The sequence below is a fragment of the Acinonyx jubatus genome, chromosome X (genome assembly GCF_027475565.1).
Source record: "Acinonyx jubatus isolate Ajub_Pintada_27869175 chromosome X, VMU_Ajub_asm_v1.0, whole genome shotgun sequence".
Classification (NCBI taxonomy): Eukaryota; Metazoa; Chordata; class Mammalia; order Carnivora; family Felidae; genus Acinonyx; species Acinonyx jubatus.
Genome location: NC_069389.1, coordinates 3,423,697 through 3,443,584, shown reverse-complemented (window position 1 = coordinate 3,443,584; position 19,888 = coordinate 3,423,697). Strand labels below are relative to the sequence as shown.

At 42.3% G+C, this 19,888-nt stretch overlaps 1 protein-coding gene across 2 annotated transcripts in view; it reads left to right on the top strand.

The window, feature by feature from the left end:
* NLGN4X (neuroligin 4 X-linked) overlaps positions 1-19,888 on the top strand; it is a 272,162-nt gene that overhangs the window by 237,442 nt on the left and 14,832 nt on the right. For both annotated transcript variants that reach the window (XM_015065842.3, XM_027050607.2), the window contains one exon: positions 18,444-18,629. In XM_015065842.3, the coding sequence (XP_014921328.2) occupies positions 18,444-18,629 (186 nt within the window). The remainder of the gene's footprint in view (positions 1-18,443; positions 18,630-19,888) is intronic.

The following is a 19,888-nucleotide window of genomic DNA, read 5'->3' as shown; positions in this document are numbered from 1 at the left end:
ATATATGAAACAAAAATTAACATACAGTGGTTTATTAACAAATCTTATATCTGTTTTGTTTCAAAACAGACAAGCTTCAGTCTCTAAAACAGGGCCTGCCAAATAAGAAGCATTGCATTTTTCATTCAACGGATTAATTAGTAGCTCGAGTCAGATAAAAAGTTAACCACTGCGTGACAGGCTTAGGGGACATTTTTGAACGGGGATTCACACGTCAAGTTAGCAAGCTCTGCCCAGGTCACGTCCTTGCTGACGGGAGGCAGGATGCTCACAGGCTTTGGCAAAGCTCAGGACAGCATTTCCAGCTGAAAGTCACTGCCATAGGAGATGTGCACACATTCTTCCTAAATACACAATTGCACAATCGACAGATACCTTTTCAAAAGGTCCGCTATTCGCTGCGTATTGGAAAACACATGAATCCAGCAAGCATGCGGTCCGAAATATCTGTACACCTTTCTAAATGTAACCTCATCTCTCTTCCTATCAATTGATCCCTGGCCGCCTTCCCCACTCAGATCGCCCTGATACTGGAGCAGTAATTTTTGGAAGGGAGTTGGGGCCATCTGTCACCTGTTAAGAGGGCATTTGCTTACTCGTTCAACATCCATTTAATGGACACAATATGAGTTTGAGAACATAAAGTTTACAGGACTAACCTGACTGCACAGAAACAGGAGGGTAATAAATGTTAGGTGAAAAAGCAAGTTGTGTGCACAGTTTGACGGACGAGACTAGGAACACAATCGTGTTTGTATCACACAACTCCTACAGAATTCTGAGGAATACAAGTTTTAAGCAAGACTTAGCAAGAGGACAGTCAACAAAGTGTGGGCATTCAGTAAAGTTTAGAATCAGGGAGGGGGGGAGTAACTGGGAAGCTGTGTCTTTACCATAGATACGGGTCTTCCCTCCGGCGTTGGGGGTGAGTGTGACAATGCGTAGGAAGGACTGCAATACACGAGAGTAAAATCAGCACAGCCTGAATGTTAACCAAATGCTGGGGTTTCTAAACGGGCACTGAAGCCAGAAACGCCTTTTCAGATGTGTCAGCCTCAGTAGCTGGAGACATGCTCCTGATATGGGCACAGGGAGTGAGAAGGAAGGGAGAGCGGGCGGAGGGAAGTCAAGATGTTCAGCTCCGTATCGGACACACTGAGCTTGACAGACAAGGAGCACAACGGAGCGAAACAACTCCATGATGCTTGGGCAGCGTGTAAGACTGGAGCCCCTTGTGGTTCCCTAAAGATCCAGGCTGCAATGGTCATCAGATCCTCGATGCTCCAGGCCAGTGTGGGCTCACAGACCCATGTTGGGAGTACATCCTTATTGAAGGATCTGCTTTTGTGCTGCAAGAATTAATGTAAATTCACTCTTACCTGGTTTTATGCTCCCCTTGGTACTTTTGTGAAGAGATGGGCAAGAATAATAGGGATTCACCGATGCTATCCATCTGTTAGAAAAACAGATAAAGCAGAAATATTTGTTTCAGGCTGAGTTCCAAACTTAATATTTAATGATTTTTCCTTCAAGTTTGTTGATTCACACTATATCTCCACATCCAATTTGCTTTCAGGAATTCCCAGATTTGCTACAGAAAGTACAATTGATCAAAAGTTGGCTGCAGGAACTCAACAACAATCGTTTTAGAGCCTACTTGCTGCTTCTCGAAACTATTCTAAGACGATAAGACACCTCCGGTGTGGAGTGTCTGTCTGACTTCTATTTCAGATGATACCCTTCTTGAAGTGTAATATTTTTATGTTTTTCTAATTGTCTCATTGCTGAGATAACACATCTTCAATGCTATAAATTTAGAAAGTCAAAGGGCATAAAAAAAAAAATATATGTGTATGTGTCCGTGTGTGGGTGTATGTATATAGAACACAGGTTTGAACAACACAGGTTTGAACTGCACTCGCGTGTGGATTTTTTTTTCCCGCAAATACTGAACAGTGCCAGAAATGTATTTCCTCTTCCTTGTGATTTCTCTTACTGTCCTTTTCTTTACTTTAGTTTGTTTTATTGTAAGAATTCATTATACAATATACTTAACATACAAACTATGTGTTAACCAACCATTTACATAATTGGTAAGGCTTCCACCCAGCACTAGGCTATTAGCAGTTAACTTTCTGGAAAGTCAAAAGTTATACTTGGATTCTCAACTGCGTGGGTCAGAGGGGGTCAGCACCCTTGCATTGTTCAAGGGTTCACTAAATAAGTAAGTAAGTACATAAAGAAAGAAAGAAAGAAAGAAAGAAAGAAAGAAAGAAAGAAAGAAAGAAAGAAAGAAGAAAGAAAGAAAAAACAAGGAAACAATAGAAACACAAAGTCTCCAAACGCCAACTGGTAAGACCCTCCCTGGCCACAACGGGACAATTTCAGCATCCTTAAGAATAACAGGTGTAGTGAATTAAAACCTGACAAATTTATAATAACCCATACATTCGCCATGATACTCCATATAATACTTCTTTGGTTACAAAGAATTCTTAAAACTCAATAGTAAGAAAACAAATAACGGCCAAAGACCTTAAGACACACCTCGCCAAAGAAGATAGACAGGTGATGAATACCGATATGAAAAGATGCTCCTCATCATAGGTTATCAGGGAAATGCACCTTAAAACATCGACAAGATACCACTAGGCATGTCTTAGAATGCCACACATCCAGAGCAGTGACAGCACCAAATGCTGGAGAGGGTGTGGACCAAGAGGAACTCTCGTTCACCACTGGTGGGAATGCAAAATGGTGCAGCCATTTTGGAAGACAGTTTTGCAGTTTCTAACAAAACTAAAGATGCTCTTCCCATAAGATCCAGCAATCATTGTCTTTGGTATTTACTCAGAGAGGCTGAAAACACATCCATACAAAAACCTCCACATGGATGTTTGTAGCAGATTGATTCATAATTGCCAAAACTTGGAAGTAACCAAGATATCTTTGGTAGGTCACTGGATAAATAAACCGTGGTCCATCCAGACATGGGATATTATTCAACACTAAGAAAGAAATGAGCTGCCAAGCCTTGAAAAGACATGAAGGAACCTTAAGAGCATATTACCAAGTGGAAGAAGCTGATCTGAAAAGGCTTCATACTGTATGCTTCCAACCCTATGGCATTCTGGAAAAGGCGAACTATGGAGACAGTAAAAAGATCAGTGGTTGTCAAGGGGTGGGGAGGCGGGGGCATGAGCAGGTAGAGCACACAGGACTTTTAAGGCAGTGAAACTATTCTGTATCATATCATAATGGTAGATCTATGTCATTATACGTTTGTCATAACCCACAGAATATGCACGACCAAGTGCACTAATGTAAAGTATGGACTTTGAGTGGTTATGATATGGTAATGTAGGTTCATTGATAATAACAAACGTACCACTCTTGGGGGAACACTGATAATTCGGGAGCATATGCTTATATGGGGGGGGGGCAGGAGGTACATGGGAGATCTCTGTACCTTCCTGTCAATTTTGCCATGAAGCTAAACTCCTCTAAAACTGAAGTGTATTTCACAAGTACAACTCATTGGTCCCGTTGCTAGGGCACCATCACACATCTTTGAATACCAACAACTGAAAGAATCCTGCTTTTCTCCCACTTTCCCTCTGAAACTCAGAGCAACTACAAAATTTGGGGAACTTTTGTGCCATTCCAGACAGGGAATGCAGAAGAAATAATCACAACAGGCAATCAGAATTCTGTAGAACCCAGATGAAATCATAGATGTCGATCTTCACCAGTGCCTTGTAAAACATCCATTGAAAAACTTGGTAGATGTTTTTTTATAGTTGGTGGGATTAGTTACCACCTGAATCCAATGATCAATCACTGTTAAGATAGTCAAAAATAAGACAGTGGTGCACCATTTACGTTCTTACAGGATATATGATGAAACAGAGCATTTTTGCCTCCAGTAGGCAACATGAACCTAACCAAACCTGTGAACTAAATACTAATTGTTTTGTTTTGTTTTGTTTTTTAGGAAATACAGCAGGATGAGATACAAGACAGCGTAGGAAACATTCAGTTTGTTCTAGAACTCAGGATATTTTTCAGCAGTGGTGTTCAAACTGTAGCTCACAGACCAGGGTGACATCAGCTTGTTAGAAATGCACATTTCTGGCTTCCACCCCACGCTTCCTGAATCTCAAATTTGGGGCAGGGGCCCCCTGGGTCCAGTGTTTTCACAGACCCTGCTGGCGATGTTCATGCCTGCTAACATGGAACAGCCTTGCTTCACAGCAATATTTGCCTGATGTTTTAAAGATACTGATGTCATCAGAAAATGAAACGAATTTTATTACCGAAGAGATCTTCTCATTATTTTTATTTGCTCTGTCTCTAGATCAGCAGATCACGTTATTTGTTGTTCACTAAAATTACTTGTACAAGCTTTGAAAACTATGTGTGCCTGCACCCTACCCCAAAACAACTAATTAAGGATCTCTACCACTGGGGCTTGGGCATGACTATTTCTTAAAAGATGTCCAGATATTTAGTGTGGACAGGGAGGGTAGTCACCTGTTTCCTGTTACCCAACTCTTTGAAAATAATAGGTGTGTGACCACACACATAACTCAAGGAGCCAGAAATATTGGTAAATGAAAGGAACCCCAGTTTCAGTGGCACAAATAAGATAAAGTGTAAAAAGCACTTTGTAAATTATGATAAGGTGATTTGTGTAAAGAGGTTAGCTCTTATTTGAAGATTCTATCTAAATGCCATGGTCAGTTAAATAATATGTTTTTTACATTTGATTTTTTTTTTTCTCCTGAAAGCACTTAAAAGACTTTTCCCATGGGAAAAAAAAAAAGGTGTTCAACATAATGGGATCTTTCTTACACATTGAACATAATGCCAAGTTTTGGAGTCATCCTGTTGACAATTAGCCATGACTCTACACTGAGCAAACTGAACCAGAGAGACATCTTGGCGGACCCAAATTCTCCCCAGGATGAGGTGTATTAGTTGGCTTTTCAATCAACTTTGGATAATTAGACGAAAAGGATTCCGTTTTCCATCATTTGCGTTTAACACCACTCAAGGTAAACACCTTCTGTGGGCGCTTTACTCATGTAAATATAGACTACAAAACGACAACGTTAAAGTCATGCAAAGGGATCTAACAAGCACTCCTGTGGACTTTGGCAAGGACCTTCACTCTTGGTTGGAGACATGGATGTCCAGACCTCATAGGCAGCATGAGCACTACTGGTTTCTTTGCTACTTGGGCTGTTATAGCCTGAATGCCATAGGCTGGGTGACTTAAAAACAATAGATGTTTATTTCTCACCCTTCTGGAGGGCAACGGTCCTGCTCATGGATTAGGCTCTACCCTCATGACCTGATCACCTCCCAAGAGCCCCATCTCCCAATAATAAACCTTGGGGATAAGGATTTCAACATAGGAATTTGGGGGGCAATAAAAGCATTCAGTCCATTGCAAGGGGGAACAGAATGGGAGTGGCCTTAGTCATTCAATCCAGGTGTCATACCTTATTAGGTGGACTTAGCCCAGTGTGTATGTGACATATCTTATGGACACTACGATCCAGAGTATTTCCCATATGGGAACTGGTAGCCTCATATAGTTTCTGTTAGGGGTGATAAAAATTTTTGGAAATAGCTAGTGGTGATAGATGCACATCACTATGGATATTATTAATCCCACTGAATTGCGTGCTTAGAAACGATGAAAACAGGGGTGCCTGGGTGGCTCAGTCGGTTGAGTGTCTGACTCTTGATTTTGGCTCAGGTCATGGTCTCATTAGTTCATAGGATCTGACAGTACAGAGCCTCGTTGGGATTCTCTCTCTCTCCTTTTCTCTCTCTCAAAATAAGTAAACTTTTAAAAAAAATGATGAAAACAGAAAAATGTATATACACATATCTTTATAAGATTTTTGGTTTTAGTTTTCCTCAAATTAAGGACGGTGTGAGGTAGCATGAAAATGTAATACCCCATACATGTTTTTTTCTCAAAAACAAACCAGATTTATGGGGTGCCTAGGTGGTGCCTAAGCATCTGACTTTAGCTCAGGTCATGATCTCACAGTTCGTGGGTTCAAGCCCCACATTGGGCTCTGTGCTGACAGCTCAGAGCCTGGAGCCTGCTTTGGATTCTGTGTCTTCATATCTCTCTCTCTCTCTCTCTCTCTCTCTCTCTCTCTCTCAAAAATAAACATTTAAAAAATTAAAAAGAAAAAAAACCAGATTCACTCAGAGTTTCAGGTACCGAAGGTAAGCATGAATTTGGTCACAAATTCTGCAGATGAAGCAAAAAAAAAAGAGAGAGAGAGAGAGAGAGAAAGAGACAAAAACATTTGATTCTAGAATTTTTATTTCTGGGAAGAGACAGCTTTTCCTTTTTTCTTGTGTTTCTTTCTGAAGAGCAGTTCTGGGGCTGGTGATAATAGAGGAGGTAGTGCCTGAAGGTGGCAAGTTCTCTTTCTTCTTCAGTGGCTGGCACCTTCCCCGATGACATTAAGAAAAATATACCAAAGTCTGAGACAACCTCGCTCAGCAGACTCTGCCCATTATGTGTAATGACCGCCTAGAGTCTTGAACCTGGAAAAATACTACCTTGGTTTTGCTCCATTTGTTCTTAAAAAGCCAACCCTGGATAGCTACACCTGCCAAGTGCAACTGTGGACAGCCATGCTCCTCCGACTGGGAATCCCTTTTGGTTTTTAGTGTCTACCCCTGAGTTGTACCACCAAAGGTTCTGCTTCTGTGGCCTGGGATGGAGCCTACCTATGTCCATTTTTCCTGGGAACTCGGGCTGGTCCAGATGAATCCCTCACCCTGGTTCTGAGATAGCCCAGCCCTCCCTGGCTCGAAGTACCATGAAGCCTGGAGAGGATGGTCCTAGCTCACCCAGGAAACACAGTGCAGGATGCAGACATGCTCGTAACAATGTGTTCAGGAGACAAAGGTACACCTGCACCCGGAAGGTGCTCAGTGGCATCGCTCTCTCTAGTTCATTTTCAATGCAGCTGAGTCACATAGTGAGAGGCAATGTACAGTCATGTGGCAGAAGCATCTGGGAGAGGAACTGAGTACATTTCCCTCTGAGTCCCTATTTTTAGTACTTTCTGCCCTTGTCTGTCAGGTTTGGCAACCTTGAAACTGTTCTGATAGTAATGAAATGAGTCTGTGCTATGCCTCAGCCTTTGAAATTATTCTATCTTTCTTTGTCTCCATCCATCCCTCTATCCCTCCATCCATCCATCCCTCATCCCTCCATCCATCCATCCATCCATCCATCCTTCCATTCCTCCATCCATCCCTCCATCCATCCTTCCATTCCTCCATCCATCCCTCCATCCATCCCTCCATACATGCTTCCTTCCCTCCATCCTTCCATCCATCTGTCCTTCCACCCATCCATCCATCCATCCTTCCATCCCTCTATCCCTCCATCCTTCCATCCCTCCATCCTTCCATCCATCCATCCACCCACCCACCCATCCACCCATCCATCCACCCACGCACTCATCCATCCATCCATCCCTCCATCTATCCATCCCTCCATCCATCCATCCATCCATCCATCCATCTACCCACCCTTCCACCTATCCCTTTATCCATCCAGTCATCCATCCCCCTATCCCTCCATCTACCCACCTTTCCATCTGTCCGTCCATCCATCCACCTGCCCACCCACTGACCCATCCATCTATCCATCTATCCATCAATCTATCCATTAATCCATCATCTATATATCCTATCTGTTTATCTATCTGTCTTCACCTATATCTTTATCTATACATACATACACATATATGTTTTTCTTAACTAGAAGATCTTTTAAATTCACTATGCATGGTCTTGTTTAACATGCCTTTGGTGTACAAGAACACTTGGGTAAATTCTCACTGCTTTAAAAATAGTGACTGTGCCATTCGTTAAAGGTAAATTGAGCAAAATATGCTATTGGCCTTTTTTTCATAACCGTCATCACCACCAAGCCCTTAATAAGTATTTTTCATACACAAGATGACAATAGTAAATCACATTTCCATGGAGCTGTATAAGACCTCACATTCCTCGTCCGATGCATGCCATGTGGTGGTGGCAGCATGGGGACAGAACACCATTCAGAGTTTAAGAGGAACCTGGGTTTGATTCAGCTTGTCAGAGTCACAGGACTGGGGACAATGTACCCGACTCAGCGAGGATAAGGCCAGCCATCCCTGGTAGACAGAACACCAGTCCCCTTCTGTTCATATGTGTGCATCCTCACCCTGAGAACATAGCCTATGTGGTAGGAGGGATGTTGCAGCAATATTAAGGATCTTGAGATGCGGAGATCGGCCTCAAATATCTGGGATGATGCAGTCTGATCGAAAATCTCCTCAAGGATGGGAGGCTGGAGGGTCAGAACCAGAGAACATTTCAACTTGGAAGCAGAATTCAGAGAGAAGATGCTATGCTGCCTGCTGAGACGAAGGAAGACAGAACCATGAAGAAAAGTCCGTGCACGGCCTCTGGATGCTGCACAAGGGAAGGGAGCAGGCCCAGTGTTAGAGGCTCCAGAAGGAACCCGCCGTCCAGCCCTTTAGATGCCGACCTCTAAAACTGTACGATGAGAAATACGTGTGGGATTAAGGCACCAGGTTGGTGGCACTTTGTTACAGCAGCAAAAGGAAGCTAATATAAACATCATTTAATTTTCATTTGTTTGCTGATGATCTACCTATTGCAGGAATATGAGTTTCAAGCCATCCAAAAAAACAAACAAACAAACAGAAAACAAAAAACGGGTTCATTGCTACATCTTTACCACAAGGACAAGCAGTGCCTAGACTATTGTAGGCACCCATGAAGATCAGGTTGAACTGACTCATAGGTAAATTACCCCCCTACGCCTGTTAAATATTTGATCTCTATTACATCTTCATTATTTTAAGATCTCTGCTTTTTCCACAGTTGACTCTGGCTCTGATTCTGCTTTTACTTTCTGGCCGTCATAAGGATAATGGTATCCAGTTGAACCCAAGGGTACCGGCCAAAATTCAGTGAACCCAACGTGGTCTCTACATGCCGTCTGTGCAGGAAAGACTTCAGATGTTCTTGACTCTGGAACGTTGCTTTCTTTAAGCAAAAGTTGGTGGGATAAAATTTCTTACGTGGAGAATCAGCACAATTAATGTTCCTTACTGTCTAATCTTTAAGAGCAGAGAGTTATGAGGGCACCTGGCTGGCTTAGTTAGTACAGCATACAAGTCTTGATCTTGGGGTTGTGAGTTCAAGCCCCATATTTGGTGTAGAGATTACTTAAAAAAATCTTTTTTTTAATTTCTTAATGTTTATTTACTTTTGAGTGGGAGGGAGAGAGAGACAGAGACAGAGTGCAAGTGGGAGAAGGGCAGAGCGAGAGGGTAACACAGAATCCAAAGCAGGCTCCAGGCTCCAAGCTGTGAGCACATAGCCCGACGCAGGGCTCGAACTCACAAAGTGCAAGATCATGACCTGAGCCGAAGTCGGATGCTTAACCAACTGAGCCCCCCAGGCACACTAAAAATAAATCTTTAAAAACCAGAGTTACCCTCTTTTTGAGATGAATCTATCCATACCTGTTTTGTCATATGGTCTATTTAATGTTTTTGTACGTTATTTTTCTCTGAGAAATCTCAATTTCTGCCTTTTAAATCCTCAGGAAAGCATTCCCTGCCTCTTCAGGTGCCACCAGAGTTACCCAAAATGACAATACCAATTATAACAATAAGCATTAGTACAGTAAAAGATAGAATGGGATGTGGTAGCTGCTTGCAAGCGGTGAAAACCTTTTCACTTTCTTTTCTTTTTTTTAAATTTTTTTTTGTAGTATTTATTTTGAGAGACAGCGGAGGAGGGGCAGAGAGAGAGGGAGAGAATCCCAGGCAGGCTCCGTGCCATCAGCACAGAGCCAGACGTGGGGCTCAAACTCACTAATGGTGAGATCGTGACCTGAGTGGAAACCGAGAGGAGGACACTGAACCGACTGAGCCACGCGGGCTCCCCTAGCCTCCTCCCTTGGTGCCTTAGGTTACATTACATGTCTACATCTTCCAGTCCACCATGACTGCACGTGTGTGAGCAAAGGTACCGTGATGAGCCTTAGGAAGGGCCTCCCCAGCTGTGTTGTGTTTGTGGGGAACAGGACCTTGAGAGTCGTGGGCATACCAGCTAGCTCTGAGAAAAATAGCAAAGACAGTAATAACACTGATGTTAGAACGGTCATGGGCATGATCTATAATAAGTGACAACGTAAGGAAGCAGCGAGCGCTCGAAAGCGTTCAGCCAAAGGGACTGCTTTAGCGCGTGATACACGGAGGATATGTGCACAACTGTGCCTTCACTCAGTTCTGGAAAAGGTCATCTTTAAAGACCTTTCTGTTCCCAAAACTAAACTTTGCAGTGGGACTTTAACTCTTTCATATACCCTCACACTTACTTATTACTCAAGAGTGTGCTATTTCATCTGAGATGTTGTTGTTTTTTTCTTAATTAAAGCAACTTACGGGGGTGCCCGGGTGGCTCAGTAGGTTAAGCACCCATCTTCGGCTCAGGTCATGATCTCACGGTTCGTGGGTTCAATCCCTGCATCAGGCTCTGTGCTGACAGCCCAGAGCCTGCAGCCTGCTTCAGATTCTGTCTCCTTCTCTCTCTCCCCCTCACCTGCTCACACTCTCTCTTTCTCTCTCTCTCTCAAAAATAAACAGACCTTAAAAACAATTAAAACAACTTCCGTATCTGTGTTCCAGATTTGCTGGAGAAAAGCAGTGATGGAAAACCTAGGGATGTTTCTGGGCACAGAAAAGATTGTGTGAGCTACGAGATAATGTCAGGTTTTGACAGAGTTGAGAGAGACTGCGTTGTCCTTATTTCATTTAGTTCTTGTGATTATGTTATGGAAAAATAAGACAGACCAGAGTAGTTCTGGTCTGCCCCCAGATAGTATCTAACGGTAAGTACTAGGAAACACTGTGAGTATCTCCACTAGCATGCAATGGAGGCTAGAAAATCATGTTGAAACAGAGCAGCATATTTTGAATTACTGTACTTTAGAAGAAATTATGGCAATTATGTTTCCTATTTGTAAAATACTGTTGTGTAAATTGGCTTTTCTTCTATATGCACTTTAGAGGGCTCTGATTACCATGTACAAAATGTGCATCCTATGTGTGCTTTATAAATACACTTTGACGTCAAAAATAGAACTTTCAGTTCTAATCAGTTTTTAAACCTCTCGGTTTCCACTCAGGTCACGATCTCACCATTAGTGAGTTTGAGCCCCACGTCTGCCTCTGTGCTGATGGCACGGAGCCTGGCTGGGATTCTCTCCCTCTCTCTCTGCCCCTCCTCTGCTGTCTCTCAAAATAAAACTGGGTACTAAGGAGGGCACTTGTTGGGATGAGCCCTTGGCGTTCTATGTAAGAGATGAATCACTGAATTCTACTCCAGAAACCAGCATTACTCTGTATATTAACTAACTTGAATTTAAATAAGTACATTTAAAAAAGAAGAAGAAGAAAGAAAGGGGCGCCTGGGTGGCTCAGTCGGTTGAGCGTCCGACTTCGGCTCAGGTCATGATCTCACAGCTTGTGAGTTTGAGCCCCGCGTGGGGCTCTGTGCTGACAGCTCAGAGCCCAGAACTTGCTTCAGATTCTGCGTCTCCTTCTCTCTCTGCGCCTCCCCTGCTCACACCCTGTCTCTAAAAAATACATAAAATGTTGAAAAAAAAATTTTAATAAAGAAAGAAACCAAATAGAAGCTTGCAAATGCAAAAAAAAAAAATTGTGCAAGTTTTCAAGGTATCTGTAGAAATCTACTCAAATACTATATTCCACCCCACCCCACCCCAGGTTTTAGCATGTTGCTTGGGTCATTTTGGGTATATCTAAATGTTGGTAGAATGGCATCTCCCTAATTCACAACATGGAGAAAAGGTAGATTATGTGGTGGGGTGTTTTGTTTTGTTTGGGTTTTTTCTTGCCTTGCTTTTCTCCTTAGACTTTAAGCACATAATGAACATTTAGTAAACAGAATTAATAAATATGCATCACCTTCATGCAAAATCTGGCATAAGCCACATGTTTTCTTCATCTATCACCTGCAGAATCTTAAAGTCGGAATCTAAGTAGACCAGTGACCAGTTTTTCCTCTGGATCCATTTCTTTAATCAAAGGGCATCTCTTCATACTTGCTACGCATACGTGAAACAGAAATAAATAGCAGTGTTTCTGATATCAAGGAAGTCATAGTACTCGGTGACTGTTTTTTAAAAATACACACTGGACACCAGGCACAGTGCTTTTGTATGTTACTGGTCTTGCCCAGTTATTTCCCCCAAGCAATGCTATGGGACTTCTTGATTCCACGTTGGAGCCATGTGGGGCTTTGGAATCTTAAACTTGCATGCCCAAGGCATTACCATAGATTCCAACCTGCTGCTGAACTACAAGCACACATCCTTCCTAGAGAGCAGTACGTTCTACAATAGGAAGTCACTGAAAGAAAGTTGCCGAGCTGAGAGATTTGAGGCCATCAGGAAACTTTTAAAAAGAGACCTGCCTCGGTGGAAGGAAGGAAAATGAGGTGCGAAATCCTGCCTCAGTGGTTGCAGCCGGAAGTGATGGGGTTGGTCTACAGGTGGTGCTCCCTGAGCAAATGGTGCACCTTGCAGTGAGGCCAGGTTTCTAGGAGCAAGGCAGACCCGGGCAATGTGTACCAGGCAGGTTACAGGCTGACCGCAGCTTGGTCAAGAGCATTCTGGATGCAGCAGGCTGCGTGTAAAAAGGCAAAGAGATACAGAAATGCAAGGCGTTTCCTGGAGGCAGTCAAACAAACAACTAACGTGGTCTGTCTGCTGAAGAATATACATAGGACATGGTCAGCGGTATAGACATGATACCTCACGGAGGGGCTCTGGAAGTCCCACTAAGGAATTTGACTATAAAACATATTTGCTTTAGGGTGGTGTGGTGTGTGTGGGAGTGTGTGAGAGTGATTGCTAAAGAAAGCAAAAATTGGGAAAAAATGTAAACTCAGATGTAGGATTAAGTGTAAACAATTCACATTCCTACAGCTAAACACTTAAATGTTGGATTTCCTTCCAGAGGTTATAATTTACACCCCACTTTATTGTGTTAATAAAAAAGAGATCTTATCACACGGTATTCAGAAACTCACTGTTTTCTCCTGAGAGATCTTAAATGTTTTTCTGTGTCCACAGAAATCAAGAACCTCTCATTATATGGTTCAGCCAACATGATTTACGCAACAAATCTTTTATGCATGGGCACTGACATTGCTGTCATCTCTCATTTTCAAAGTCACAATCAAAAAGATTGATCCTTGGGTGGCTGGCAACTTTTATACCTTTAAATAAAGATTTTTTTGTATATATCTAGAAAGCATAGAAATAGAACTTCAGTGTCAGAGGGTTTCAGGTTTTCATCTTCATGGGTTTTGTCGATTTTTTTCAAGTTGGGGAGCACTATGTTTAGACTAATGGTAATGAATAGATTGGAAGCGGCCAGGATGGAGGGGTGAGCTGGAAGTCTTATCTTGGGCTCTGGGGTGTGGACCCAGCAGAGTGATGAGGTACATTAGCTGTTTCAGAAATAAAAGCAAAAAGATTTGAGGGCCAAGTAAATGCAAGTCCCACAAATTTCATCACTGTGAAACTTAATAACCTTCATATATTGATCTATATTATATACTAAACAAAACTGTGTTTCTTATTTTGTGCTTTGTTTCCAGAATATAATTGGTTTTAGTTTGTGAATTAATGTAATTTCAACTAAAGTAGTATGAAAGACCTGCACAGCCTCGGTGTAAATACTGTGTGGAAATATAATATACTTTATGGAAATAATGCAAGGATTCCCGTTAACAACTTAATGGACCCTTTGTTTGGAAACCTGTGCTACAGAAATCGTGTGTGTTCGTAATTGTCTTTGATTTATAAATAGATTTATAAATTTTTGTTCTATTTATAAATAGATTTATAAATAGATTTTGACCCTGTATGACTTTGGTGTGATAATTAAATGCAGTAGAAAGTTATGACTCGTGTCATTGTTAAGTAAACTAAAAACTACAAGTAGAGACATTAAATTTCAATTAGTTGTCCCCCATCAGGCTCAAAAATTTGGAATATATACCTTTTCTCCCCTTCCATCCATCCTGTGCAGGTATATACCCTTTTGTTAAATCGTAAATGATTCCAGCAGGAAAACTTCAGTTTCACATTGTAATAAGTGCACTCAGTGAATGATTTCCTATAAACATCAGAGAATAGACATTTGCATTTATGTGGCTGATTTTCATTTTTATACCTCTGCTCTATTCTTATCATAGATTCCTTTCCAGGCTCCTTTATGTGACCTAAAGTGAATTCTATCTATTCTTGTTGAAGAATTTTTGTGTAAACATTCCATTTTGCTTTTGCTCTATTAAATTTATAAGATAGAGGTATTAGGATTTAATAATGGCTAATGATTTGTCAATTCCCATGCTACTCTGTATCTGTTTCTCTATCCATCCATCCATCCACCCACCCATCTATATCTATCTATCCATCCCTATAACTATCTATCTATCTATCTATCTATCATCTATCTATCTAATCTATCCCATACTTATATACACGTATGTTCTCACACAATGACGTATTTATACATATACATTCTATATACATATACATTATACAAATATGTATATACATATATGACCTACATATACATATGTGTATAGGTACTATTAATAATAATTTATAGTCTCCACTGTATTTCAGAAATTCTTTAAGAAATACAGTTGAGGCTCCAGTTCCACCAATCACCAGTGAATACACACAATAAAATTATACACTAAAATATTCTGTATTCTCTTGGTAATTATCTTTTAGTTAATGGTCACCCAAGAAAAGGTCTCCTGTACTTATGTAATGAATTACGTCCTAAAAGAAAATTAACTGTAGCTTTAAAGTTCTATTCCAGAAGAACAAAAGGGCCGTCGCATCCGACACCATCGGGCTTCGTTACAACCACTGACTTGCCTGTGTGAAAAGCCACGTGACCTGGAATCATTCTCCTAAGCCCTATGGTGCAATTCAGAAGAGCAAGACACCTTTAGATTGTGATGTCCTACCACAAAAGCCTGAATCTGTGTATCCTAGCCACAGTATGAAGACCGACTTCAGTGCTCATTGTTACACAATGTCCATTTCACTCAACGAGCAAGGCGGGAAATGTGATTTCTGGCTTGCGGGCATTTCTCATGGGCCATATTAAAAAATTTTTTTTAATGTTTAATCATTTTTGAGAGAGAGAGAGAGAGAGAGAGAGTCAGAGCATGAGCAGGGGAGGGGCAGAGAGACAGTGAGACATAGAATACAAAGCAGGCTCCAGGCTCTGAGCTGTCAGCACAGAGCCCGACACAGGGCTCAAACCCCTGTGAGATCACAACTTGAGCAGAAGTCCTACGCTTAACCGACTGAGCCACCCAGGCACCCCTCTCATGGACCATATTTGAAAATAACCACTGGACACCTGAGCTTATCTCTTGTGAATATGTATATCGTTTGGTTCCTTCCAGCGCTTTGAATGAAACTTGGTCCCGATCTTGTCACAGTAGGTCTGAGTTCAAGTATGTGCTTTCTGTCTCATTGTTCTGTTGTTGGCGGGGGGTTGGGGCGGGGGGGTTGGGGCGGGGGGAGGGGGGCTGGGGAGCTGACTGATTTACAACCTTCATTTCAGAGACAGTAAATCTCAAAAGCCAAATGTTTCATCAGCTGAAATGCTTAACGGATCTGGAGCCAAGGGTGCTTATCAGTGAAAGAAGCCATTTGTTTAAAATCTCTGGTTTTAGCCAGCCAAGGGGCTGCTTCTATTAATTCATCTACAGCGTATGTGGAAAGAGATGTGCTTCTCGAGGGGACAGACTTCTAAGGATGCCTCTACCAGCACTCGGCTTTGGTGATGTGCATGGCCGTTTCCAAACGGATTATCTACTCCCACGTTCATAGAACTGCATGATAGGAAACTGATACACATCTTGTTTCTGCATTATATCAAGCACTCTATTTCCACAATCAGAATAGGAAAGAAATATATTCTTGCAGGGTAAAATAAAATTGCTTGCCTTCATTCTGCACCTGCAATAAAAACTGTGCCTTGTTGATTGTTTAAATTAAAAGAGACGGTGGAAAAAAATCCCTGGATGATGCAGTGAATGAAGATTCCATGGCAGCAACTATGGAAACACCAACTTCAAAAAAACCCACGTTCATTTGCTAAACTTCAGGCATGCACGGAGAGCTGTTTCCCTCAGGACTTTTGGAAGGAATTCAGAATCGCAAAGATCAAACCTTTCAATAGGAGGCTGTTAGAAAAGCTAAGATTTGCCAGGGTATAGAATATTAATTAGCCTGCCATTGGAGAGGTTACAACAGTCATGTTTTGCTGGGGAGGGGCTTCAGTTCCATAAAGGCTAGCGATTCACCGTATGTTGCAAATCCTCACTGGTGCCCCGCGGAAACAAAATAAGCAAATAGGTCATTCTGGGAGAGCTCACAGAGGGGGAGAGGGAGTGGAGGAAGGATGTGTTGAAGACAGAGGGGTTCTGCCAGAAAATTACTGGAGCCTTTAGGAATGAATCACCGCTTTCCTTAATGGGGAAAGAGAGGCTTGTCTTATGGTTATTAAACGGCACCCAAACTACCGTTATGAGCCCGTTTCATACATAAAGCTGCATGAAAGGGCCTTTGCTCCCAAGCAGGGCGCGATGCATTTTATGAGAAACTGTGCAAAAGGTTGCACGATGAATGCCAGAGCCAGGGAACACTCGTTGGCATGAAACGCTAATTAGTAATTGCTAATTAAATAAGGGAGGGGTTGGTAACGTCGGAACGTTCCCCCTAATGACAAGCTCATCTCAGCTCCACCCCTGAGAATGCTGGAGAGGCCTGAATCTTCGAGATGCCCTGGCCATGCATCTCAGCAGATACAGGAGATCGTGAGTGCACTTAGTGCATTTTCAGAACCAGGTTTTGCTTCATGTGACTTCAGGGCCTCAGTCAGTCTGTCTTCACCCAAACACTGCAGCAGGTGGCTGTAGGAGCGTAATAAGCACTTACTGAAATGGCTGGCAAAAAGGAGGTGGGATGGAAGGGGGTGTTTGGGGGCAAGGGCACATAAGAAAGTAAAATGACTAAGAAGCAAACAAAACACCTTTTTAGCATTTGGTGTTGTTTTGTCAGAAGGCCTAGGCAAGACAGAAGTGGATACAAAGGTAGACCAACATGTCTGCGGTACGTTAACCTTGGCAGAAGCAAGCAGCGGTAGTTTCGAATTTGAGAAGGAGAGGACCTGTCTGTCCGGAAAACGACTTCAGACATCAGAGGGAAGGCTTGTTTCGAGGTCACGATCGTTTTTGCCACGAGAGAGAAACAGACAAGTCTGGGATCCATCTGACCACGTTGCTACAGGAAAAGCTTTGGGTTGCCTTCTTTGCAGCCTCTAAGGGCAAATTAGGAATGTGATGCCTTTGGTGAAATTGGTTCCTCAATTTATAGAGAGGGGTGGGCACTAAGTAAGAGTGGAGTCCCAGGATCTGTCATTTAGTTTGAAACTTAAGCATTAAAAAGAAGGAAAATATCAATAAGGAATTCAATGGGGAAAAGCTGACAACCTGTAATGCTTTTCTGTATACACACACACACTTACACACAGACACCAACACACAGATGCCCCAGCCCAACACACACACTTATTTTTCCCTGAAAAACTTCTTTTAGGATATCCCTGAAAAATTTTTTCAAGGAGGACTTTCTCATTTTACAACCAACGTGTGTAGACAAATGATAACTTGAATCTAGTAAAATTTATGGTCTCTGGTATTATCATATATTATAAATATTTGAGATTGATTGTGCCTGATATGTTAGCCCTGTACAGACTCATAGAGGAGGCATTTTATCATCAGAAACAGAACCAATAGAAACAGAAGCAATAACCATCATCACGATTATTTACATAATATAATCCTTCCAGCCATGAAAAATGCTTTCCACTGGTGCTTCTCATTTATAGGAAGACAACCAAAGAATGAACAGGGTAAACCATGAGATATATTTTCTCTGTTTTTTAAGTGTTTATTTATTTTGAGAGACAGTATGTGTGCGAGCCAGGAGGGACAAGGGCAGAGAGAGAGACAGTGAGAGAGAGAATCCCAAGCAGGCTCCACACCATCAGCACACGGAGCCTGACATGTGGAGCTTGAACCCACAAACCGAGAGATCATGTCCTAAGCCAAAACCAAGAGTCAGACGCTGAACCGACCGAGCCACCCAGGCACCCCCATGAGATTTATTTCCAAATACCGGAGAGGTTTATGTGCTTTGTTATCATCAACAACCCAAAATATCCTGTGTTCTCTTGTAGGGTTTTTAAGTACCGGTGACCAGGCGGCCAAAGGCAACTATGGGCTCCTGGACCAGATCCAGGCACTTCGGTGGATTGAGGAGAATGTCGGGGCCTTCGGCGGGGATCCCAAGCGAGTGACCATCTTCGGCTCAGGCGCGGGGGCGTCTTGCGTCAGTCTGTTGACCTTGTCGCACTATTCAGAAGGTAACAAGGGCATCCCCGTGTTGGTGCACGACTCCCAGGGCTGACTGGTGAACACATGTGGAGTTCATATCCAAGGTGCCTGCTGGTGGTGTCACCATAAGTCTCTCTCGAATCCTCTGCAGAAAGTCCCCAGATGACATGAGCTCACATTGCTTTCTTTAAAAAATTTTTTTAAGTTTTTTTTATTTAGAGAGAGAGCATGCAAAGGCATGAGTGATGGAGGGGCAGAGAGAAAAGAAGAGAGAGGATCCCAAGGAGGCTCCGCGTTGTCAGCGTAGAGCTCATTGTGGGACTTGAACCCAAGAACCATGAGATCATGACCTGAGCCGAAACCAAGAGTTGGATGCTTAACTGACTGAGCTTCCCAGGAGCCCCTCACATTGTTTTCTTTTAGCTCAGCTTTGTTTGTATTTTAACCATTTAAATGACAACAATTCAGTGCTGGTTACAACAATTGGAACATAATGACTCTTATAGGAAGACCAACACTTTGCTTTTGCCTTCCTGACTTTATTCCGTCACCTTTAAATTTTAAGGCCTTCTCGTTTCAACTTGGGAGAGGTAATACAGAAGAGAAACAGTCATGTGGAAGACGGATGCACATTTTTACATTCCATAAGCAACGCAGCTCGTGGTCGTGTGGTTTTAAAAGTCAGTTGGGTCACCCACACTAACTTGGGGTGGCTCCCTCGTGTCCACTGATGACCGATGTTCCAAGCAATTTGAGAGGAGGGGTTTAAGAGAAGTCAACTAGAATTAGATGCATTCATAATAACTTCCTGGCTCCCCCCTCAAAAACAAAAACATAACAGAGGTACCTGGGTGGCTCAGTCGGTTAGCATCCCACTTTGGATCAGGTCATGATCTCACGGTTCATGGGTTTGAGCCCCATGTTGGGCTCTGTGCTGACAGCTTGGAGCCTGCAGCCTGCTTTGGATTCTGTGTCTCCTTCTCTCTCTGCCCCTCCCCCGCTTGTGCTCTCTCTCTCTCCCAAAAATAAATAAACATTAAAAAAAACAATAAACAAACAACCCAGGAAAATGCAAATAAACATTCTCGGTGATGATCTAAATTATCAGGGTCATGTTATATTTCCTTCCATGTCATTGGTTGGTTGAAGAATTGCACCATTTTTATTTGAACCATTTTCATCAAAAGCACTTGAAACCTTAAAGGAGTTATTTGTTTTTCTTCAAAGAGTCTTGCAAAAGGAATGAAAAGGTCAAAATATTTTAAAGACTAATAAATACATAGAATTT